We start from the raw sequence: 27,105 nt of genomic DNA, 5'->3' as shown, positions 1-27,105 counted from the left end.
CCTTGACCTAAAATTAACATTTACTGGGCACTCTTTATTTGCTAAGCACTTTATATCTGCTTTTCGTCTATGAGATACTCTTTTCTTCATTCTACATTTAAAGAAACTAAGATATACAGAAGTTATGACAATGGACAACTGAAGAGAATGTGAATAAACAGTAGCCTTCTGAGGGTTACAGAAGAAATTCTTGTCTACATGTAGAGAGATTATATGCTATGAATTTCAGAAACCATTTTTATGTACTAAATATTCCCCCAATTGATATCAGGTATTATATACTTACTTAATATTTTATTTCTATAATATTTATTGAGCATTTATCATGTGCCAGGCACTATTTCAAGTATTTCTATATGTATTATCTTATTCAATCTGTTCAAAAATTCTATAAGATAGATATTATTATTCCTCTATAAAAGATGAGAAAAAATGAGACATAAGGTGTTTATGTCACCAATGGAAGGTTACTTAGCTAATAAGTAGGAAGTTAGGACTTAAATCAGGAAGTCAATTCCAGAGAGCACCATTCAAAGGCCTGTTTCTCTACTGTGGGTTTGAAGTGCAAAAAATGTCCAATAGCACCCTAAGGAAAGTCTTCTAAGATTTGCTCTAGTATATTTACAATTGCCTTCCTTTATGCCCCATCCAATTCCAAAACACACAAGGCCTGCATTCTAGACATTTACAAAACCTTTATTTAGGTATGCCAACAGAAAGGAGTAAAACAAATGTAAAAGGCTGTTTTTATTCTGTAGGTCACTATCTGGCTGGCTAAGGAAAACCACCATTCCTTTTCCATTTCTTTCCTAGTCAAATTAAATTAGCTGACATCAGTAAAAAGGCAATCTGTTATAGAACATAAGTGAAATCCTATTTCAAATGAATTGTCACAGCAGGTGTTAAAGCAACACGTAGAGATCTAGCTAACACATTTTAGCTATGCAGAGAAAGGCACAAAAGAATTCCACTCAGTGTCTAAGTTCTGCTATACTGGAACACCAGTAAACAAAATAAGTAAAACTTCAGTAAAATCTTTATACCGCATAAACATATTCTGAGCCAACCGCACCCTAAAATCACTGAGACAACCACAGAAACTCAAAAGAAACTCAAAACAAACAGCATGACTTAAGTCACCCTGTACTTAAAGACAGACTATTTTTTTTTTAAAGTTGGCTCACTCAAATCTGCAGATTGGATGGAGTAACAGAGATACAGCTATTTCAGCAGCCCCTTGAGAAATTAGGAACAGAAAATTAGGAAGCCTGCCCTAATCTCACTTAAAACACACGTTCGGAGTCAGATTTCTTCAGAATCCCGGCACTGCTCCAGCACTGCTACTATGGTTTCTCTGTTTTTTCATTAGTAAAATAGAGTAACAGTACTCATTTTGTGGATAAAATAGAACAATGTGTAAGAATATATTTAAAAGTGGAAGTAACTATAAAAACTCAGTATTGCTGGGCCTCAAATCAATTAACATATGTAAAACTGAATAATTATACTACTAGGAGTTATAGTTAATAGTAATATAGTTAGGCAAATAACAAAGGCTCTAAGTAAATGACAGTTCTTATTACTAGAGCTCACATAAATGATATAATTGCTTTTCCAAATGTTTGCTGACAAATTTATAGATATTTACAAATTTTCAAGACATGAATGTCTTCCAGCTAGTCAGTTATGCCTTCCTAAGGTCCACAGTATTTTCACAATTAAAATGCAAAATTATTTTAGTTGTTTCTCAAAGTTAACACACATTTTGTCTCTTTTTTTTCCTGGAAACAAATAGAACAGAAAGCAAGAACTGACTACAATATACATTTTCCAATCTTTAAAACTGGTTTTAGACTGTTCTAAAAAGTATATTACCCTCAGAGATAACATATACACCACCAGGACTAGTTTATGGAGCAGTTTTGTGAGTGAGCTGGTCAGTAATGACACATGGCCAATTTTTCACTTGTGAAGTATCAGGTTTCCTCCACTGGAATCCATGTTTTTGCCAAAGCAGTATCCTACAAATTTTTTTCTCCCCAAGGACTAATCTCACTTACCCTTCTCATCTTTTTCTTCCATAAATGCTCAAATGCTTTTCAGTACATGTTTGATTTGCAGGAAACCAATATTACATGTGTTACAGATACATGTATCACTTTGCTTGCCACGTCTTGTAATTAGTAATCTTGAAAAGTTGTTTCAGGGACTGAACAGTGTACTGTCTAACTTCACATGAATGAAAGGGAAAATTGGCTTTGTTTCTTCATTTATAGCTTTCCTTCAGGTACCATCTATCACATTTCTTCCTGGATCTCTCTTTAAGGCTTCCTGAGTCTCTGTGCTGATTCTTTAATAATGGTATCCATCACCTTAATCAGTTTCTAATAGCTTACCCTTTTCATTTTTATATTTATACTATATTGTCAATACTGTATACTACACACTATAAGAGATATGATTTTTTTTCTATGACATAATAATATATTATTTTCTGGTAATATAATTCAAAAACTAAATAGTTCCAAAACTATTTTGACTTTTAAATATTGTATTTGTATTATGGACAACAATATACGTACCATTCTAATTTGGACTGTTACTGAAATTTATTTGCATTTCAGGAAAAGGTCAGGGAACAAACAGCTATGGATTAGGCATTAGTGAACTGGTAAGCTCCAGAAATTGTACAAAAAAAGTCTGTGTGTGTGTGTGTGCATGCGCGCATGCATATACATGTGCATCAACCTGTATATTTTCTGGGAAAGGATTCATAGTATGGATTCACAGTATTCATGAGATTCTCAAAGGGGTCGGCAGAAGTTTAAGAGCTAGTGGTCTGAAACATATGAGGCAAAGTAAAAGGGAATTAACAGTGAAATATTATCCATTATAGTTTTTTAAATAAAAAGATCTACAGCTTATCAATTAAAAGGCTGTCCTGCACTAAACAGAGTAAAAATCAATGAGAAGAAAAATTGAAAAAGTGGGGGAAAACAATCTCTCAATGGAGTTCTCTAACATGTGTCTTTTTCACACATGATACAAGTCTTATAAAGGAAGTACCTACTTGTTCACCTCGAAGTCCTGGGAGTCCAGGATGTCCTTTGAGACCCTGCAAAATAATAAGTGAAGACATGCTATGAAAAATAAACTTACATAAGCCAAATAATGAAACGTAGGTTGTAAGCTGCCTTATATCCCAACTTTTGGTTTCCTCATCAATACAAATTTAATTGTTACTAATTTATTTCTTATTAAATCTAATTTTTTATTTAATAAGAATTTATTAAATAACAAACTAATTCTTATTAATAATGTTGCATGTTATTTGAATGACTTGTTACTATCAACTAAAATGATAGCATAGTACTGAACAGAGACTGAAGCACAATATCTTTTATAAAAAGTTCATATCTAGCAATGGATATGTTGTCTGTTGAAGCTTTTAAAAAGTTAGTTTTAGTTGAATAATGCTAAGACAAATTGCCCTCAGACGTAATCTGTTTGTAATTACTGAAACACTGGATCATATCCAGGCAGTTCCTCTAACCCAAATCATTGTCATAATAACCCATGAATGAGGCTGCTCACAGGTTCATCAAAAGGGATTCTATAAAGTCATCTAGGGAATTTTTAACAAAAAATATTTTCCAAATAATAAAGCCAAAGAAAATCTTAATCTCTAGCATTAACACCCAAAGCTATAAAACAAGCAATATCCTTCTTCCTTAAGAAAGATGTAGGAGCAAAATGAAGGACACTAAAAGAAAGGACAGGAAGAATGAAATAAAGATTTGGATAGTTTAATAAAAATTTGTATAGTCCTAAATAAAAATTGGCGATTTTATCTACTGTTTATCAAAGGATTTTGATGCACATAAAAGAACAAAAGAAGTTCCTTTTCTCTTAAGGATTTAAAATATAACTCAAAAACCTGAAATAAATCATAGTTTACAAATTGGAAGTTTACAAAACTTCCAATTAATATATTGCAAACTAAAGACAAATTTCCTCAGTTTCAGAATATAGCCTAATGGAGTGAAAGAATTATTCAGTATTAATCACTGAGGGTTTATCAGAAGAGATGAGTATGGATTAATGGATTAAAGAAGGAAATGATGCTTTGGTTTTAAAATGTCATTTAGAAGAGGTACCTATTTGAAAAATAAAAAAATGCTTTCAACAGATTTTGTGTTGTTAAACTTAAAACAATTTAACTTATGTTAATATTAAAAAAACTTTTTATATTTTTAAAGAGAGATGATTAGCTTAATTACATAATACATATTGTACTCAGTTGTTCAAATGTTTACACAAAATTCCACAATAAAAATATACACAAAACTAAATTTTTTCACTTTTTACAACAGGAGATAAGAAACATCCTCAGCACTAAGACAGTGGTGGTGGCTCCCTGGGATGAGGCAGCATGTCTATGAGGGTGTGAGCTGAAAGGTTCCTGGAGGATGACAAATAAAGAGCCAGGGTAGGAGGCTCATAGGTTACAGAGACTCTTTGCCATGAGCCTATTTCCTTTTCCTTTTTTTTTTTTTAAGTGTGTGTTTATTTATTTATTTATTTTAAATTCTGTGAACCCTTCAACCTAACCACATGCTTGATTTTCTTTGGCCACCACCTGTTTTTCTCAGCAGAGTTAGTTTCCTCCCTAGCTTATAATGAAACAAAATGCAGCAGTGGCACAATTTCTTCTTTAGCTTATTTTTTCCAAATCACTCCATAAGAGTGAACTATGTGTATATATGTTAATCATGGTATCTTCTGTATGCACACTTCTCTCTAAAGGGATTCTTCTTCATTCAGAGACTCTGACAAAGTGGCAGCACCATGCAGTCATGATTTGTTTTTAAGGAACTCACTCCTTCCCCACCTCAGTCCCAGGACTTGACACTTAATTAAGGGAGGACAATATAGGCCAGTAGCCTATAAAAGGACTTGGAATAAAGGGTTTTATTTAAATAAAAACAAGCTGGGCCAGGCAAATGATGTTCCTGTACTCAGGACACTGAGGTGGGAGGGTTGCTTGAGCCAAGTCCAGTATTGGCAACATAGCAACCTCTTTGAAAGACAAAAAAAAGGACAGCTGGGCCAATAAAAATCTCTTTTTTTAAAAAATGAAGTTGATTAAAACAACAACAATAGAAAAATGTAAGTACTTAAAAGTGGGGGTAGGAGGGAGCTAGAAAGATTCACAAAGAAAGTCTAAGAAGAAGAGCAGGGTTGCTGAGATGCTACAAGAAAGCTAAAGTATACATAAAAATTAGAAGTAGAAATTATGTTAAGACAGTTGTCAGAGGACAAGATATCACAAAAAATCAAATGCAGAGAAAGTAGAAAAGTACTGAGAGAAAAGTACAATAAAAGATTCACAAACTAATGCTGCTAAGATAGAGCTGCTTTGAATCAGTGTGTATGGCAGACCAAGTCAAGTATGGTGTCCCCAGTGCCCGGTACATCTAAAACAGTACCTAGTTTTAGATTCCATGGGATCCCTATTTCCTTATTGCTGCAGAAAGGATTGAAATAATTCATTCTGTTCCTTGAGATATCCTAAGTTCCCTTTCTAGGCAATCCGGAGAGCCTAAGTAAAGCATTTTTTGTTTGTTTTACTGATAATAACAATGAACAGATCAAGCCATCCTGATCTGTTCTACATCCAGTTTTACCACAAACTAGCCATACTGTTAACCTCAATGTCTCAATTTATAAAATGACAGTATTCAATTAAATTATTGCTAATTATTATTATTATTATTGAGTCGGAGTTTTGCTCTTTTTGCCCAGGCTGGAGTGCAATGCCGTGATCTTGGCTCACTGCAACCTCCACGTCCTGGGTTCAAGCGATTCTCCTGCAACATCCTACCAAGAAGCTGGGATTACAGGCATGTGTCACCATGCTCCGCTCATTTTCTGTATCTTAAGTAGATATGGGGTTTCACCATGTTGGTCAGCTGGTCTCAAACTCCAGACTTCAGGTGATCCACCTGCCTTGGCCTCCCAAGGTGCTTGTATTACAGGCATGAGCCACTATGTCCAGCTGCTAAATTATTTTATTGCTTAAATTCTGCGAATACTGGAATCTATAAGAAAGTCCATACTTTTTTCAATGTAGCTGTCACTGAATAAAAAACAAAGCAGATATGAGTTACTTCAGAATGGCTGGGTACAGTGGCTCATGCCTATAATCCCAGCATTTTGGGAGGCTGAGGTGGGTGGATCACCTGAGGTCAGGAGATAAGAGACCAGCCTGGCCAACATGGCAAAACTCTGTCTCTATGAAAATTATGAAAAATTTAGCCAGGTGTGGTGGTGGCATGTGCCTGTAATCTCAGCTACTTGGGAGGCTGAGACAGAAGAATCACTTGAACCCAGGAGGCGGAGGTTGCAATGAGCCGAAATTATGCCATTGGACTCCAGCATGGGTGGAACAGCAAGACTCTATCCCTCCCCCCCCGCCCCCCCACCCCCCAAAAAAAGAGTTACTCCAGGCTTGGAGACACAGGAAGAATTCACATAAGGTCAATGTACATATCAGAGAAAACCCAGATTCAGGCTCCCATGGGGCACTTCCTTAAATGCTCTAAAACAAAGATGGGACTCTGGAGTTGGAAAAATGGAGGAGAGTGAGTTGGGGAGGAGGCTATTATGACAGTCTAGTCAATTATAAGTTAGCCTGGGTGGTAGAATTAAAGATGATACATAAGCACTTGAAAAAGCTTAAGTTTAATTTAAGCTCTCTGTTTTACTCGCTGTGTTGTCCCCAGTGCCTGGTACATAGTTGTTGCTTAGTAATTAACTGGTGGAGAGACTTGGATGAATGAATGAATAAATAAATGGAAAGCCTTGGGTAGAAAATAGATTCTGAGTATTTAATATGGTAACTGTATTATCTGAATGTTAAAATGAAATGTAATAAAGACTACCTTTTTATTTTAAAATATATATTTATAATATACTGAAGTTACCTCCACTATTATATAAAGACTTTCATTTATTCCCATATGCCTCATTTATTTTCTACTTAAACACTAGTCTGTAAAGTTTTTAAAAGCAAAGGGGATAAAAATTCCTTGGAAAACTGCCTACATTCAAACTTTGGCATAGCTCCAATCTAGGGATTTTATTTTTAAAAACTAGTTTATATTATAGTGTTTTGAAAATATTTGAGTCATTATTTGCTATGCTCATATGGGAAGAATAACAAAAAAGATTCCCTAATGTATGATTTTTCTCTGATTAGCATTCTGAAAAAAACTGAATATATTCCTTAAGGCATGCGAATAGGAAAATTAACAAATTGTTTCAGAAAGGATTTAAAACACATTACAATAAATTACAGAATTGTCTTAATTTTTGTTGTAATATAAAATTGGTTTACCAAAGAGGGCAGAGCAAGATGGCAAAATAGAAGCCTATGCCATTCATCCCCATTGCTGGAACATCAAATTTTAACAACTACCTGCATACAGAAAACCACTGTCACAAGAAGCAAAAATCATGTGAGCAATAGCAATCACAGTACCTGGTTTTAACTTCATACAGTGGAAAGAGGCACTGAGGAGGACAAGAGATACAGTCTTGAATAGTGAATGTCACCCCCTGCCCCGTCCCCTGAGGCAGCCCTGCAGTGTGGAGAGAGAATATGTGCACCTTAGGAAGGGAAAGCTCAGCGACTGGGAGACTTACATCGAACTCAGTGCTGCCCTGTCACAGCGGGAGCATTTGGACCAGCCCTAGCTAGAAGGGAATCACACATCCTCAAGGTACTTGAGTTTCTTGGCAAGCCTTATCACCACAGGCTGAAGTACTTTGGGGTCATAGGTAAACTTCAAAGGCTGTCTAAAACACAATGACTACAATTCCTAGGCAATTCCTAGAGCTAGGCTGGGCTTACGGTCAGTGAACTAGGGAGACAATAGCTGGCAAAGCTAATGGAGTGTGAGCACCATATCTTCCCCAAGCCCAGGCAGTGCAGCTCAGAACAAGGAAAGTGAGTGAGTCTTTCCTTCTGTATAAGGAGAGAAGAGTGAAGAGTAAAGAGGACTTTGTTTTACACCTTGGATACCAGCTCAGCCACAGTAGAATAAGGCACAAACCCCTATTTGAGGCCCTAGCTCCTGGATAACATTTCGAGACACACCCTGAGTCAAAGGGGAACCTGCTGAAAGGAAGAATCCAGTATTGGTGGGATTCATCACCTTTGACCAAAGAACCCTGGGACCCTGAATGACCACCAACGATACCCAGTGAGTATGCTGTGGGCCTTGGGCTCTGAGACATCCTAGCTTTCATGGGTGGCCCAGTACATTCCCAGCTGGGGTGGCTACAGTGAAAGACTCCTTCTGTTTGAGAAAAGCAAAGGGAAAAAAAGGGGGATTATGTCTTGCACCCTAGGTACCAGCTTGGCCTCAGTAGGGTAGGGCAATTAGTAGGCTCCTGAGGTCCTTGAGTCTAGGCCTAGGATCTTAGACAGCATTTCTGACCTAGTCTGCTGCCCTGAAGTTCCAGGACTGGCAGCATTAAACACAAGCTGATAGAAGAGAGCCCTTGGCCTTTAAGTAAACATTGGTGAAAGCCTAGCAGAAACCCCCACAGACTGGAGGTGGTGGCCACAGGGAAGGGCTCATCTATCTGTGGAAATCACTGGGAAGAGTAGGAAGGACTCTATATTATGGTTTGAGTGCCAGTTTAGCCACAGTAGAATAGAACAGCAGGTGAGTTGCTAACGTATTTGACTTCAATCCCTGGCTCCCAAGCAGCATCCTTAGTCACACCTTGGGCCTGGGGGAAACTCATCAGTCTGAGGGGAAGGGCCATGGGAGAGGCCCAGTAGCTCAGGTCTGACCCAGCACAGTTCCAGTGGTGAAGGCCACAGGGGTGCCTGTATCACCACATCCCCAGTTCCAGGTAGCCTGGCAAAGAGAGAGACAGAGACTCCATTTTTTTGGAAGATATTAAGAGAAAATAACAAGAGTGTCTGCTTGGTAATCCAGAGAATTCTTTCAGATCTTATGTAAGACCACCAAGGCAGTACCTCTACAAAAACCACAGGGTTATTGGGCGTGGGGTCCACGTCCCTTCAAATACTGGGAAAGCCTTCCCAAGAAGGACAGGCACAAACAAGCACAGACTGTGAAGAGTGCAATAAATACCTAACTCCTCAATGCCCAAACACCAATGAACGTCTGCAAGTAACAACACCACCGTGAAAACATGATCTCACCAGATGAACTAAAATAAGGCATGGGGCCAATCCTGGAGAAACAGAGAAATATGACCTTTCAAACAGAGAATTCGTAATAGCTGTTTTGAGGAAACCCAAAGAAAATCAAGATAACACAAAGAAGGAATTCAGAATTCTGTCAGAAAAATGTAACAAAGAGATTGAAATAATTAAAAACACTAAAGCAGAAATTGTAGAGCTGAAAAATACAACTGATATGATGAAGAATGTATCAGAGTCCTTTAATAGCAGAATTAATTAAGCAGAAGAAAGAATTAGTGAGCTTGAAGATAAACTATTTGACAATACACAGTCAGAGGAGAGAAATGAAAAAAAAAGAATAAAAAATAATGAAGCACACCTAAAAGATGGAAAACAGCCTCAAAAGGGAAAATCTAAGAGTTATTGGCCTTAAAGAGGAAGTAGAGAAAGAGATAGGGCTAGAAGGTTTATTGAAACTCCTCAAACCTAGAGAAAGATAACAAGATTCAAGTACAAGAGGGTTACAGATCACCAAGCAGATTTAACCTAAAAAGACTACCTATTTAAAAAGACTAGGTACTTAATAATCAAACTCTCAAATGTCAAAGATTAAAAAATGATCCAAAAAGCAGTAAAAGAAAAAAACCAAATAATATACCACGGAACTGCAATATATCTGGCAGGAGACTTCTCAGTGGAAACCATACAGGCCAGGAGAGAGTGGCACGACATATTTAAAGTGCTGAAGAAAAAAAACTTTTACCCTCAAATAGTATATTCAGCAAAAATACCCTTTAAGCATGAAGGAGAAATAGACTTTCCTAGACAAATAACACCAAATTCTATCAACACCAAACCTGTCCTACAAGAAATGTTAAAGGGTGTCACTCAATCAGAAAAAAAAATGTTACTGAGCAAGAAGAAGAAACCATCTGAAGGTATAAAACTCGCTGGTAATGGTAAGCACATGGAAAAACACAGGCTAATAAAACACTGTACTGGTGGTATGTAAATTTCTCTTGACTTAAGTGGAAAGACTAAATGATAAACCAATCAAAAATAATAACTATATCTTTTCAAGACATAGTATAAAAAGACAAGAAAAAACAACAAAAAGTTTACAAATGCCTTTACAAAAAGGCATAGAGTTTTTTTTAAATCAGTTTTCCTTTTGCATGTTTGTTGGTTTATGCAATCAGTGCTAAGTTGTCATCAGTTTAAATAATAGGATATAAGATAGTGTTTGCAAGCCTCATGGTAACCTCAAATCAAAAAAACATACAACAGATATATAACAAATAAAAAGCAAGAAATCAAAGCATACCGCTAGAGAAAAAAATCACCTTCACTAAATGGAAAACTGAAAGGGAGGAAAGAAGGAAGAGAAGACCACAAAACAACCAGAAAACAAATACCAAAATGGCAGCAATAGGTCTCTACTTATCAGTAATAACATTGAATGTATATGGATTAACCTCTCCAATCAAAAGACGTAGAGCATCTGAATGAATGAAAAAACATGTCCCAATGATCTGTTGCCTATAAGAAATCCACCTCACCTATATACACATAGACTGAGAATAAAGGGATAAAAAAAGATATTCCATGCCAATGGAAACCAAAAAAGAGCAAGAATAGCTATACTTACATCAGACAAAACAGATTTCCAAACAAAAACTATAAGATGAGACAAAGAAGGTCATTATATTCTAATAAAGGGGTCAATTCAGCAAAAGGATACAATGATTGTAAATATATATGCACTAAAGCACCCAGATAAAAAAATTAAACATTACTGGAGCTAAAAAGAGAGATAGACCCTAATACAACAATTGATGGAAACTTTAATACCCCCACTTTCAGCATTGGACAGACAGTCCTGACAATCAACAAAGAAACATCAGACTTAATCTGCACTACGAAACAAATGTACCAAATAGACATCTGCAGAACATCTCACCCAATGGCTGCAGAATACACATTTTTTTCCTCAGCATATGGATCATTCTCAAATAGAAGTCATATGTTAGGTCACACAACAAGTCTTAAAACATTCAAAGAAACTGAAATCATATTAACCATCTTCTCTGACCGTAATGGAATAAAATAACAACGGAATTTTGGAAACTATACAAACACATGAAAATTAAACAATATGATCTTGAATTGACCAGTGGGTCACCGAAGAAATTAAGAAGGAAATTGGAAAATTTCTTCAAACAAATGAAAATGAAAACACAACATATCAAAACCTATGGAATACAGTGAAAGCAGTACAAAGAGAAAAATTTATGGCTATAAGTGCCTACATCAAAAAAGTAGAAAAATTTCAAATAAGTAACCTAATGATGGGTCTTAACAAACTAGGAAAGCAACAGCAAACTGAACCCCAAATTAGAAGAAGAAAAGCAATAATAAAGATCAGACTGAACATAAATAAATTTGAAATTCATTTCAACATAATATAAAAGACCAGCGAAACAAAAACATAGCTTTCTGAAAAGAAAAACAAAATTGACAAACCTGACTATGAGCAACTATGTGCCAATAAATTGGAAAATCTAGAAAAAAATAAATTCCTAGACACATACAACCTACCAAGATTGAACCACAAACCAAGATTGAAAACCTGAACAGACCAACAACAAGTTATGAGATTGAAGCCTTAATAAAAAGTCTCCTGGGGAAGAAAAGCCCAGGACCCCATGGCTTCACTGCTGAATGCTGCCAAACATTTGAAGGAGAATTAATATCAATCCTACTCAAACTGTTCCAAAAAAAGAGGATGAGGAAATACTTCCAAACTCATTCTACAAGGCCAGTATTACCAAGATATCGAAACAAGACAAAGACATATCAAAAAAAGAAAACTGCAGAGGACCTGGGCAAGATGGCCAAATAGGAACAGTCCAGTCTGCGGCTCCCAGCAAGATCAACACAGAAGCCAGGTGATTTCTGCATTTCCAACTAAAGTACCTGGCAAACTATCACTGGAACAGAAAACCAAACACTGCATGTTCTCACTCATAGTGGGAGTTGAACAACAAGAACACATGGACACATGGACATAGGAAGAGGAACATCACACACTGGGCTCTGTCTGGGGTGGTAGGCTAGGGGAGAGATAGCATTAGGAGAAATGGGTGCAGCAAATCATCATGACCCATGTATACCTATGTAACAAACCTGAACATTCTGCACATGTATCCCAGAACTTAAATTATAATAAAAAAAATTTAAAAAAGAAATTGCAGGCCAATATCTCTGATGAATATTGATATAAAAATTCTCAACAAAATACTAGTAAACTGAATTCAACAGTGCCTTAAAAAGATCACTCATTATGACAAAGTGAGATTTATCTCAGGGATGTAAGGATGATTCATCATGCCCAAATCAATCACTGTGGTATATCATATCAACGAAATGAAGATCAAAAACAATGTTATCATTTCAATTAATGCTGAAAAGGCATTTGATAAAGTTCAATACCACTTCTTGATTAAAAAATAACTCTCAAAAAACTCGATATAAAATGAATATACCTCTTCATAATAAAAGCCGTATATGACAGACCCATAGCTAGTATCATTCTGAATGGGGAAATTACTGAAAACCTTTTTTTTTTTTTTTTTTTTTTTTTTGGAGATGGAGTCTTGCTCTGTTGCCAGGCTGGAGTGTAGTGGCGCAATCTCGGCTCACTGCAACCTCCACCTCCTGGGTTCAACCGATTCTTCTGTCTCAGCCTCCCGAGTAGCTGGGACTACAGGTGTGTGCCAAATGCCCGGTTAATTTTTGTATTTTTAGTACAGACGGAGTTTCACCATGTTGGCCAGGATGGTCTTGATCTCTTGACCTGGTGATCCACCCGCCTCGGCCTCCCAAAGTGCTGGGATTACAGGCGTGGGCCACTGTGCCTGGCTGAAAGCCTTTCCTATTAGATCTAGAACACGACAAGGACACCCACTTTCACTACTGTTATTCAACATAGTACTGGATACTGGAAATCTTAACAGAGCAATCAGACAACAGAAAAATAATAAAGGGCATCCAAATTGGAAAGGAAGAAGTTAGATTATCCTTGTCTGCAGATGATATGATGCTATAGCTAGTAAAACCTAAAGATTCCACCAAAAAAAAAAAAAAACAAAAAAAACTATTAGCATGGGTAAACAAATTCAGTAAAGTTATAGGATACAGAATGAACATACAAAAATCAGTAGCATTTCAATATGCTAACAGCGACCAATTGGAAAAGGAAATAAAAAAGCAATCCCATTTACAATAGCCACACATAAAAGTAAACTAGGAATTAACCAAATAAGTAAAAGACCTCTATAATAAAAACTATAAAACACTGATGAAAGAAATTGAAGAGGACACCAAAAAATGGAAAGATATTCCATGTTTATGGATTGGAAGAATCAATATTTTTAAGATATCCATACTACCCAAAGCACTCTACAGATTCAATGCAAACTGTATCAAAATACAAATAATATTCTTCACAGAAATAGAAAAAATCTATTCTAAAACTTATGTGGAATCAAAAGACCCAGAACAGCCAAAGCTATCCTGAGCAAAGAGAACAAAACTGGAGGATTTTTATTTTGAATTATACTGCAGAGCTACAGTAACCAAAACAGCATGGTACTGGCATAAAAACAGACACAGAACAAAGGAACAGAATAGAGAACCCACAAATTAATCCACACATCTACAGTGAACTCATTTTCAACAAAGTTGCCAAGAACACACACCGAGGAAAAGACACTCTTCAATAAATGGTGGTGAAGAAACTAGATATCCATATGTATTAGAATGAAACTTGATCCCTATCTCTTGCCTTGTACAAAAATCAATTCAAAATAAATACTTAAATCTAAGACCTCAATATGAAACTACTACAAGAAAATATTGGGGAACCTCTCCAGGACATTGGTCTGGGCAAAGATTTCTTAAGTAATACCCCGCAAGGACAGCCAGCCAAAGCAAAAATGGACAAATGGGATCACATCAAATTAAAGTTTCTGCACAGCAAAGGAAACAATCAACAAACTGTAGAAACAACCCAGAAAAAGGGACAAAATATTTGCAAACTACCTATCTCACAAGCAATGAATAACTAGAATATACAAGGTGCTCAACCCTATAGAGAAAAAAAAAATGCAATTTAAAAATGGGCAAAAGATTAGAATAGATATTGTTCCAAATGAACAAGGAAATGGTAAACTGGCATATGAAAAAGAGCTCAACATTATTGAACATCAAAGAAATGCAAATCCAAACTACAATCTTACCCCGGTTAAAATGGTTTATATCCAAAAGTTAGGCAGTAACAAATGCTGGTGAAGATGTGGAAAAAGGAGAACACTTATACACTGTTCATGGGAAGGTAAATTAGTACAACAACTATGGAGAACAGTTTGGACGTTCCTCAAAAAACTAAAAATAAAACTACTACAGGATCCAGCAATCCCGCTACTGGGCATATATCCAGTAGAAAAGAAATCAATATATCAAAGAGATATCTGCACTCCCATGTTTGTTGCGGCACTGTTCACAATAGCCAAGATTTGGAAGTGACCTAAGTATCCATCAACAGATAAATAAAGAAAATGTGGTATATATTCACAATGGAGTATTATTCAGCCATAAAAAATGAATGAGATTCTGTCATTTGAACAGCATGGATGGAACTGGAGGTCATTAGGTTAAGTGAAATAATCCAGGCATAGAAAGACAAACATCACATGCTCTCACTTATCTGTGGGATCTAAGTATCACAAAATTGAATTCATGGAGACAGGGAATGGAAAGATGGTTATTTGAGGCTGGGAGGGGAATAGGAGATCAGGTTGAGGTAGGGAGGTGGGCATAGTTAGTAAGTACAAAAAAATAATTAGAAAGAATAAGACCTAATATTTGTTAGCACAACAGGGAAACTATAGTCAACAATAACTTAATTTTACAATATAAAATAACTAAGAGTATAATTGGATTGTTTATAACACACAGGATAAATGTTTGTGGGGATGGATACCAAATTTTCCATGATGTGATTATTATGCATTGCAGCCTGTACCAAATATCTCATGTACTCCATGAATATATACACTTACTATGTACCTACAAAAATTAAAATACATAAATTGCTTCAGCAAGAATTCCAATAAATGGAGCTTATAATCTAATTTTATACATACTTTAATTGTAATAAATATGTTAACAAAAATTTTAGCCCTAAAAATATGTTATCAATAGGTGACCAGACAGGACAAAAAAAAAAAAAAAACAAAAACAGATACAATTGAAAAAAAATCAGAAATATTAGTAGTTACAAAAGAAACCAATTTCAAACTTCTCCCAGTAATTAAGATTTGAATACATAAATAAAACGTTTAATCATAAGGAAAATAGTAGTATCATTTATACACAGATCCTCCTCGCTTTGCTCAGCAGCATAGGACCATAAAATAACCATGCAAGCTGAAATTGTACAAAGCAATCTTAATAACCAGTGGGAAAATTTACAATTCTTCCATGATCTTTAAATATTTTTCTCAAAGTGTTAAAAACTTTCTTATTGTTGGTTATAGTTGCATGGGGAAATAAAATTTCTACTAATATTAATTTAGTATAATTGGAAACATTAGAAATTAAAGCATTATTTATTTGAAAAAAGTTATCAAAATTAGTTTGAAAGTGTTTGCCTTCTTGTTTTTGTCTAAATTACCATGCTAAGCAAGCATATTTCCTATGCCTTGGCAAATTGTCATATTTGCTTCTAAGTTTGGACCAATTCCCAACATTTTATCCTTTGCACTTTCCATGTAATGAAATATTTCCAAGAGTTCTTCTAATGTGAAGTTGTTTTTTAAAGTGTCACTTTCTCTGAAACATCCTTGTCCTACTCATCACAACCACTTTACTCATTTTTGTCTAAAAGTTCATCTGTAATAAATTTCCTTGGCTGCATATGTAGTCTTAAATGTCAGCAGTGTCTCATGGTCAGCTATTTCTTTTAAAACTCGTATGTTATCACTACTCCTTTACTTGCTGTTCTTTCATCTTTGTTAGCTAATACTTCTTTTGATTATTCATCTGTGTAAAATATCACATGGGTTTATCACTGGAAAACAAGGAAGCAACACAACTTTACTGTCTGTGCATGATTAATAGCAGATAGGAAGTGAGCAATCACCAACAGACTGAATGAAATTACTTGACTGGTCATTGGTCATGATGCGCTCTATTACTTATGAAGTGATTTGTGGACTAAAGGGCCGTGGCAAAGTCTGCACTTTAGTTAGTCATACTTAATATACTATGGTAAATGAAATATGAATTGTGTTATTCAGGAACTGATGCTATGTAATTAAATTGTGGTAACCAAAATATATGTATATTGGAACCACATAAAGTAAGGACTGCCTGCATATAAATATTGAGAATTACTCTCAGTGCTCTTATAATTTCCATTTTTTATCCATGTTATATATCAATAGTTTGCTCCTTTTAATAGTTTTCTTTTCCCCCACTAAATGGGAAGAACTTACATTCATGGAGATTAAGACTTTTCCAACATATGAGAAAGTATTCTACATGGCATAAGGCAGTTACTGTATAATCACCCCACTCTCTATAACAAGCCTCCTTTCACAAACTTTTAGGTTTCAGAAAGGTAGAAGCCTGTCTCTCTAGAACTCACAAAAATGCTAAAGAAATTCTGGAGCCTAAAGGATTTGCCTCTGGCATTCCCCATCTTATAATCCTGCAGTAGCTCTCTACAACACAATAGTATACTCTACATGCTTTAATATGGCATATAAATCCCTTTATAATTTGGTCCTTCAATACTCCTCAAGCTTTATCTCTTGACACCTACTTCCTCACACTTCATGATTCACGAACAAAAAAGTGCTTCTTACCTCTCAGCCTCTGCTTATGCATCATCTAAGTGTAGATAGCATACTTGCCCACTAGGTACAATATCATCAGGATAACTTCTGCTTATCCTCAAGAATCATCTTAGATGTCATCTCTTTCCCTGCTTCCTGTATCTATCCACCCCTCACCTCCAGGAAGTTTATATGACCCTCTATCTAAGAAGCTACTATGTATTATAATAATCCTTTCATATCTTCATAATCACACTTGCCATAACATATCTATATAATATATATTTATATAACATATAATGATATAGTATATAACATATAAATATACTAAGTTATCTACTTATATATACTACAATAATTTTATATATTTATATAATTTTTATATATGTATATGATGTATAATTTATTATGATACTTTATTGATTAGTTTTGTATAGCTTACGTATCCCTAACCTGAAATGCTTGGCACCAGAAGCATTTCGGATTTTGATTTTTTTTGGATTTTGGAACATTTGTTCTATATCACTTGAGCATCCCAAATCTGAAAATCTGAAATCTTAAATGCTCCAATAAGCATTTCCTTGAGCATCACGTGGATGCTCAAAATAATTTGGATTTTGGGGCACTTCAGATTTCAAATTTTTAGGTTTAAGATGCTCAGTCTGTATCTGTTTCCTTTTTAAGACAGTAAGCTACTTGAAGGCAGGAACTATACATCATTTACATAATACTGGTTTATGGAATAAATCACAGGACAAAAAGATATGACTAGAACAACTGCAGAATTTTAGGGTTAGTTATAGAATTTATCTGAGGAAGGAAACTGCTCTTCTGTTTGAGGCAACTTTCCTGGATCTTTTGCCTGTGTCTGGTCTCGGGGAGCTGAGGCAAAGGTGAACCAACTATTGTGCATAATCATGTAAAAGGCAACATCACTGAGTGAGGAGCAACAGGTTAACTATTTCTACTTAGCCAACCTGAAATAAAATGAGGGGTGGTTGCAGCCAGAGGACTTAGTGAAAATAAGACAGCAGAGAGGAGGTGGTGCTCTGAGAAGCAGCTCAGGTGAGGGGCACAGTCAATTGAATTTAAGAGCAGCAATGTTCATTCATTTACTCATAATATGTGCCTGTCATGTGCCAGACACTGAACTGCAATACCACAGTGAATGAAATGCAGTCCTTACATTACTTTTAAGCAACTTATACCGTATTTCCTAAATCCATATATTTTCCTTTAGCCACTGTTACTGCATTATTGTCTGAAAGCCAACGTTAAATTTTATTTCTCTGCATTGTAATAGCCTTATTCTACAGATTAGGTAATTACAACTCTCTAGTAAAGTTTGTCAAATATTATAGGACTCATGCCAGCAATGCCTTGAGGGATACAACAAAGGCCTATAACCATGGTTTGACCAAAGTAACCAGAGAAAACTATGGCAAAGTTGAGGAATAGTGACAAAATAGGATGGTATATTTATCAAAAAAGAATCACTAAGCAAGAATGTAGAACAAGATGAAAATCAACAACCACAATAATGTAAGCACTTCTTGGGGTAAGGCCATAATTTCCTAATGTTCTAAAAATAAATATTTTAATTACCTTTTTAAAAACTTTAAATAAAAGAATAATCCCAAATAGGTGGAAAACTTGGGGACACTTAAGTTACAGGATGAATACAACACAAACCTCTCCATTCTGCCCACCTTTTCACTTAGAACATAGTTCCCCCAGGCATACAACAGACTCATGCCAATGTTAGTCTCAAATTCCTCACAATATTGACTTGCTCTTTTAAGTAGTACTTGGCTTTTTCTTTGGTCCCATCTATCTCTAGTCCCTCTCACCTCACTCTCACATAGAAAAACAGTATGATAGATGAATTCTCAAAATGATGCTAAATCACAGATAACAGCTTATTCTGAGGACACAGAAACATTTAAAAAGACTTCCTGAAACTGAAATACTTTTAGGCAAATGCATTTGTCATTAATGTTGGAATTTCAATCATATAAGCCAGACTGAGGAAAATATCTTTTTGGACACAGGGAAGTTTGCAAAGTCCCCAAAACTACCCCACTTTGGCAACCACTGGTTTGCCTATTGGAGAGTTCAGTACTGTAATACCTTGCTCTCAGCTTCCCCTACCATTAGTGCATGGTAGATTGCACAGATGGGAACAGTGGTGGCAGCACAACCCTCAAACAGCAGCATTTGTATTAGACTCAGTACTACACTTGAATTGGGGAACAACTCAAAGTGGAACACAGCTCTACAGCTTTTGTAGGAATAATGAGCTGGTGACGGATGATCTATAGAGCTGGCTACAGAAGAGCAGAATTCTTCATTTTCTTTCTTCAGGCGCTGATTTTTATGCCAACTCTGATTTTTTTTTTTTTTTTTTTTTTTTTTTTGGTCATTGTGCTTATCTATATTCAGTATTGGTAGAGCTCTGCAGTACTATCCTTACTTTAAAAAGTTTATGAAGAGCTGTATACTTTTTGGGTGACCGATAAGTCACAGTGCATTCCACTTGATGCTTTTGGTTCTTCATTTCTGTCCAACTTTATACAGATATTTATTGTGTACTTCCTATGCAATGGAAAGCTTCCTTTAAAAAAATTGAAATATTTCTCTCAAAACGAAATAAAAATTCATATTGATTTATAATTATCACTAAAGTGAGAGGATTTTTCAATATTCAGAAAAATACTGTCATATATAATTTATAAAAATCTGTTTTAAAATGTGGTGCATCATATTTCACAACCGCCCTGAGCTGTGTGCTAAGAGGTGCTTAACTTTTATATGGCTTATCTTCTTGAACCTAGAAAAACTGTTTCAATTGATTGGATTGCTAATGTTCCAATAGTTATAAATAGAAGGCTTCCCATTTTAATATAGCAACTGATTGGCCATATTAAAAAACTTAAAAAAATCCATCTTGATTCCAAACTCAGAATTAGGACTCTTGTCTTCCATCCAACCAAGCATGGACTCTGGATCAAATTTATCTGTTTTTTGGCAAAAATTCAGACAGTAAGAAGTAAAAATATGCTTCAGTTCCTAGGAAAATAAGAGTTACATGAAGTTGGCTTAGTTAAGGCAATATAATCAATCTAGAGAAAACATATTACTTGTTAAAAATGTTAATATTAGTTTCAAAAATGGGAATGGATGGATAAAAGGGGAAAAACAAAGAGGCAAACCAAAAAAATCTATTAAAGACTGAAGAGAATACTACTGCTAATTTGCTTGTGTTCTCTATCTCAATTTTACTCTTAGTGTTGAAGTCTTTTTTTCATATTAATCTTCTATTTATTTACCTCAACAGTCTTTATGAGTTGTGTGTTTCACATAACTTTCTTGCAGAAGACTTTAAGAATTACCTGAGTTTGGTTTATATCAGAAAATTTTTAATATTTACAGATACTTTCCAGAGAAAAAGAATAATGAAGGCATTGTTATCTATCATCCAAAACTATATTTGTTCCCTTGGCTTTCATGAAAAACAGTATTTTACTTCCTCTTGCAACATGCTAGAGGTAGTAAGATATACTTAATAACAGTATCTAACAAATATTGACTTAACATGCTTCTGACCAGAGAAACAGACCCATGGCCACAATCTCAGCCCCAAGTTGGCTGCCCTACCATTTACATGCACGTTCCCCTGACCTGAGAAACAGCCTGGCAAGCCCATCCTTGACAATGCCTCACTGTCACCACCAGAAACTCCCCTAGCCTAGGCTACTGAGACATGCATAAATGTTACTAGCATAGATTACAACTAAAGAAGCTACATGGAGGCTACATTACTGTGTCCATCTAGAACCAAAGCCAATATACCCCACCAAAACAACACCCTAAGACTCATTCAGATGAATAAGTCCTTCTCTAGAAAACCCACTACATAAAGTTAAAAGAGGTAATTTTTCTACCACATATGTAGAAATCATTGTAGGGACACATCAAACATGAAAAACCAAGGAAACATCACACCTCCAAAGGAACAGAATAATTCTGTAGTAACAGGCATCAATCATAAAAAAATACACAAAATACCAAAACAAAGAATTCAAAATAATAATCTTAAGGAAACTCAGTGAGATAAAAGAGAACACAGACAATTCAACAAAGACCAAACAGAAATTCCATAGCTAAAGAATTCAATGAATGAAATAAAAAATACAATCAAGAGCCTGAACAATAGATTAGCCCCAGCAGAAGAAAGAATTTCTGAACTTAAAGATAGGTCATTTGAAATAATAGAGGCAGACGTAAACCAAACAAACAGACAAAAATGCAAGCCTACAGAATTTACAAGGCACTATTAAGTGAACAAATATTTGCATTATGGGTGTTATATAATAAATTAATTAATAGAGAAGCAGTGCCCAAATTATTAAGAGCACAGTCATATATGTCAAACAGGCCTGGATTTGAGTCTTGAATCTTCCAAATAATAGTTGCATGGCCTTGAAAGATCGATTTAACCCTTATGCACCTCAATTAACTTATTTATGACATACCAAACATGGTCTGTCTCAATGGGTTGTTTTGTTGTTGTTTGTTTAAAAACACTCTGCTGATACCCGGGCTGGAGGGTCATACTGCACTACAGCCTGGAACTACTGGACTCAAGCAATCCTCCTGCTGTTGCCGCCTAAGTAGTTAGAAATATAGGTGTGTGAAACTGCTCCTGGCTTCAATGAGTTGTCTTAAAGATTAAAAGAAACAGCTCAGCAGACAGACTAGAATACTGCACACAATAAAACAGCTACTTGAAAAAAGCCAAGGTGGCCAAATAGCAACAGCTCTGGAGTGCAGTTCTCAGCGAGAACAATGCAGAGGGTAAGTGAAAACCACATTTCCAAATGAGTTATTGCTACCCACAGACCAGGAGATTCCCAGGCTGAAAAGTGCCACGAGTTTCTAGCACAGCTGTTTCAGCCAGTGCAGCGGGTCTCCGCACAAAAACTCACAAATCTAGGTAGCCGTTTTAACTGGCACCTAGAATGCCTGGGATACAGAGCCGCCCACTCAACTGAAAAAAAGGGGGCTGAAACAAGGAGCCAGGTGATCTGGTTTGGCAAGTCCTATCCCCACAAAGACAAGCAATCTGAAATGCTCTGGATTGAGAGTTTCGCAGCAAGTGCAGCTGGACTTGGGATGATCCAGCTCTGTTGGGAGAAGGGCGTCCACCATTACCGAGGTAGTACTGAGGCAGTACACCATTACCAAGACAATCCGCCATTACCGAGGCAGACTGCAATTACTGAGGCAGTTCTAACCACAACTCTATAAACAAAACCACAAGGAAGTTCACACAGCAGCTGGGCAGAGCCCACAGAAGCCCAGCAATGCCTCTGCTGGCAGACTGTGACTAGGCTACCTCCTTGCTGGGCAGGGCAGCTCTGAAAAACGGCAGCAGCATGTCAGGAACTTATAAACAAAGCCCCACCTTCCCAGGACAGAGTACTTGGGAAAAAGGGCAGTTATGAGTTCTGCTGCAGCAGACTTAAATGTATCTTCCCATCAGCTCTGAATAGAACAATGGAGCTCACAGCTCAGTGCTTGAGCTCCTATAAGGGACAGACCATGTCCTCAAGGAGCTCCCTGACCCCAGCGTATCCAAAGAGTCACCTCATAAAGGAGAGCTCAGGCTGACATATGGTGGGTAATCCTTCTGGGACAAAGATAACAGAAGAAGAAATTGGCAGCAACACTTACTGTTCTACAGCCGCCCCAGGTGATCCCCAGTCAAGCAGGGTCTAGAGTGGACCTCCAGCAGTCCTACAGCAGAGGGGCCTGACTGTTAGAAGGAAAACTAAAAAACAGAAAGAAATAACTTCAACATCAACAAAAAGGACATCCACTCAAAGATCCTATCCAAAAGTCACCAACTACAAAGACCACAGGTAGATAAATCTACAAAGATGGAAAGAAACCAGCACAAAATGGATGAAAACACCCAAAACCAGAATGCCTCTCCCCCTCCAAAGGATCACAACTCATCACCAGCAAAGGAAAAAAGCTGGATGAAAAATGAGTGTGATGAATTGACAGAAACAGGCTTCAGAAGGGAAGCCCATCAGACTCACAGTGGATCTCTCTGCAGAAACCCTGCAAGGCAGAAGAGAGTGGGGGCCAATAGTCAACATTCTTAAAGAAAAGAACTTTCAATGCAGAATTTCATATAGGACCAAACTAAGCTTCATAAATGAAGGACAAAAAAAAAAACCCTTTACAAACAAGCAATTGCTGAGAGATTTCGTCACCACCAGGCCTGCCTTAATAGACCTCCTGAAAGAAGCACTAAACCTAGAAAGGAACAACCAGTACCAGCCACTGCAAAAACACACCAAATGGTAAAAAGCATTGACACAATGAAGAAACTGTGTCAATTAATGGGCAAAACAACCAGCCAGCATCAAAATGGCAGGATCAAATTCAAACATAACAATATTAACTTTAAATATACATGGGCTGAATGCCCTAATCAAAAGACATAGACTGGCAAATTGAATAAAATGTCAAAACCCATCCGTGTGCTGCATCCAGGAAACCCATTTCATGTGCAAGGACACAGTCTCAAAATAAAGAGATGGAGGAAGATTTACCAAGAAAATGGAGAGCAAAAAAAAGCAGGAGTTGCAATCCTAGTCTCTGATAAAATAGACTTTAAACCAACAAAGATCAAAAGAGAGAAAGAAGGGCATTACATAATGGTAAAAGGATCAGTGCAACAAGAGCTATCCTATATATATATGCACCTAATACAGGAGCACTCAGATACATAAAGCAAGTTCCTAATGACTTACAAAGAGATTTAGACTCCCACACAATAATAGTGGGAGACTTTAACACTCCACTGTCAATATTAGACAGATCAATAAGATTGAATATTAACAAGGACATCCAGGACTTGAACTCAGATCTGCACCAAGCAAACCTAATAGACATTTACAGAACTGTTCACCCAAATCCACAGAATATACATTCCTCTCAGCACGAAATCGCACCTACTCTAAAACTGACCATGTAATTGGAAGTCAATTACTCCTCAGCAAATGCAAATGACTGGAAATCATAACAAACTGTCTCTCAGACTACAGTGCAATGAAATTAGAACTCAGAATTCAGAAACTAACTCAGAACCACACAACTTCCTGGAAACTGAACAACTGGCTCTTGAATGTTGACTGAATAAACAATCAAATGAAGGCAGAAATAAAGATGTTCTTTGAAACCAGTGAGAATGAAGATACAATGTACCAGAATCTGGGACACATTTAAGTGGTGTCTAGAGGAAAATTTATAGCAATAAATGCCCATATGAGAAGCAAGGAAAGATTTAAATTGACAGCCTTTCATCAAAATTGAAAGAGCTAGAAGAGCAAGATCAAAAAGATTCAAAAGCTAGCAGAAGACAAGAAATAACTAATATCAGAACAGAACTGAAGGAGACAAAAACACAAAAATCCCTTCAAAAAATCAATAAATCCAGGATCTGTTTTTTTAAAAGATCAACAAAATGGACCACTAGCCAGATAAAAAAGAAAACAGAGAAGAATCAAACAGATGCAATAAAAAACAATAAAGGGGGTATCATCACCGTATCCACAGAAATACAAACGACCATCAGAGGTTACTACAAACAACTCTACGCAAACAAACCAGCAAACTCAGAAGAAATTGATAAATTCCTGGACACTTGCACCCTCCCAAGCCTAAACCAGCAAGAAGTTGAAACCCTGAATAGACCAATAAAAGGGCTGAAGTTGAAGCAGCAGTTAATAGCCTACCAACCAAAAAAATTCCAGGTCCAGATGGGTTCACAGCCGAATTCTACCATACAAAGAGGAGCTGGTACCACTCCTTCTGAAACTATTCCAAACAATCCAAAAAGAGGGAATCCTTTCCAAATCATTTTATGAGACCAATAGCATCCTGATATTAAAACCCGGCAGAGACTCAACGAAAAAAGAATAAATACTTCAGGCCAATGTCCATGATGAACATAGATGCAAAATTCTTCAATAAAATACTGGTAAACCGACTGCAACAGCACATCAAAAAGCTTACCCATCACAATCAAGTAAGCTTCATCCTGGGGATGCAAGGCTGGCTCAACATACGCCAAGTCTATAAACGCAATTCACCACATAAACAGAACCAAAGGCAAAAACCACATGATTATCTCAACAGATGCAGTGAAGGCCTTCAATAAAATTCAACAGCCCTTTATGCTAAAAATTCTCAATAAGCTAGGTATTGATGGAATGTATATCAAAATAATAAAAGCTATTTATGACAAAGCTACAGCCAATATCATACTGAATGGGCGAAAACTGGAAGCATTCCCTTTGAAATCTGGCACTAAACAATGATGCCCTCTCTCACCATTGCTATTCAACATAGTATTGGAAGATCTAGCCAGAGCAATCAGGCAAGAAAAAAAAAGCGTATTCAATTAGGAAAGGAAGAAGTCAAATTGTCTCTATTTGCAGACGACATGATTGTATATTTAGAAGACCCCATCATCTCAGCCCAAAATCTCCTGAAACTGATAAGCAACATCAGCAAAGTCTCAGGATACAAAATCAATGTGCAGAAATTACAAGCATTTCTTTACACCAATAACAGACTTAAAGAGAGCCAAATCAAGAACAGACTGCGCCATTCACAATTGCTACAAAGAGAATAAAATACCTAGGAATACAACTAGCAAAGAATGTAAAGGACCTCTTCAAGGAGAACTACAAACCACTGCTCAAGGAAATAAGAGAGGACACAAACAGATGGAAAAACATTCCATGCTCATGGTTAGAAAGAACTGATATTGTGAAAATGGCCATACTGCCCAAAGTAATTTATAGATTCAACACTATCCCCATCAAGCTACCTATGACTCTCTTCACAGAACTAGAAAGAATCACCTTAAACTTCATATGGAACCACAAGAGAGCCTGCATAGCCAAGACAATGCTAAGCAAAAAGAACAAAGCTGACTTCACACTATACTGACTTCACACACTACCTGACTTCAAACTATACTACAAGCCTTCAGTAATCAAAACAGCAATGGTACTGGTACCAAAACAGAGATATATACACCAATGGAACAGAACAGAGGCCTCAGAGGCAATGCCACACAGCTACAACCAGCTGATCTTTGACAAACCTGACAAAAACAAGCAAGGGGGAAAGGATTCCCTGTTTAACAAATGGTGTTGGGAAAACTGGCTAGCCATGTGCAGAAAGCAGAAACTGGACCCCTTCCTGACACCTTACACTAAAATTAACTCCAGATGGATTAAAGACTTAAACATAAGACCTAACACCATAAAAACCCTAGAAGAACATCTAGGCAAAACCATTCAGGACATAGGCACAGGCAAGGACTTCATGACTAAAACACCAAAAGCATTGGCAACAAAAGCCAAAATAGACAAATGGGATCTAATTAAACTCTGGAGCTTCTACACAGTAAAATAAACAATCATTAGAGTGAACCAGCAACCAACAGAATGGAAAAATTTTTGCAGTCTACCCATCTGACAAAGGGCTAATATCCAGAATCTACAAAGAACTAAAACAGATTTACAAGAAAAAAACAAACAAAACCATCCAAAAGTGGGCAAAGGACATGAACAGACATTTTTCAAAAGAAGACATATATGAGGCCAACAAACATGAAAAAATGCTCATCATCACTGGTCATTAGAGAAATGCAAATCAAAACCACGTTGAGATACCAATGTGGTTAGAATGGCGATCTCACACCCGTTAGAATGGCGATCATTAAAAAATTTGGAGACAACAGATGCTGAAGAGGATGTGGAGAAATAGGAACACTTTTACACTGTTGGTGGGAGTGTAAATTAGTTCAACCATTGTGGACGACAGTGTGGCAATTCCTCAAGGACCTAGAAATAGAAATTCCATTTGACCCAGCAATCCCATTACTGG

At 36.5% G+C, this 27,105-nt stretch overlaps 1 protein-coding gene across 6 annotated transcripts in view; it reads right to left on the bottom strand.

Annotated features, from left to right (window-relative positions):
• Window positions 1-27,105, bottom strand: part of COL24A1 (collagen type XXIV alpha 1 chain) — a 379,894-nt gene that overhangs the window by 290,064 nt on the left and 62,725 nt on the right. For all 6 annotated transcript variants that reach the window (XR_004274544.1, XR_004274543.1, XM_032296380.1 and 3 more), the window contains exon 8: window positions 3,071-3,115. Coding sequence is in view for 4 of the 6 variants with exons in the window: in XM_032296380.1 (XP_032152271.1) it covers window positions 3,071-3,115 (45 nt within the window). In the remaining 2 variants the exon portion in view is untranslated. The remainder of the gene's footprint in view (window positions 1-3,070; window positions 3,116-27,105) is intronic.

The sequence above is a fragment of the Sapajus apella genome, unplaced genomic scaffold (assembly GCF_009761245.1).
Source record: "Sapajus apella isolate SASKATOON/1434 unplaced genomic scaffold, GSC_monkey_1.0 scaffold36, whole genome shotgun sequence".
Taxonomy (NCBI): domain Eukaryota; kingdom Metazoa; phylum Chordata; class Mammalia; order Primates; family Cebidae; genus Sapajus; species Sapajus apella.
This window is presented reverse-complemented; position numbering and strand designations above follow the sequence as displayed.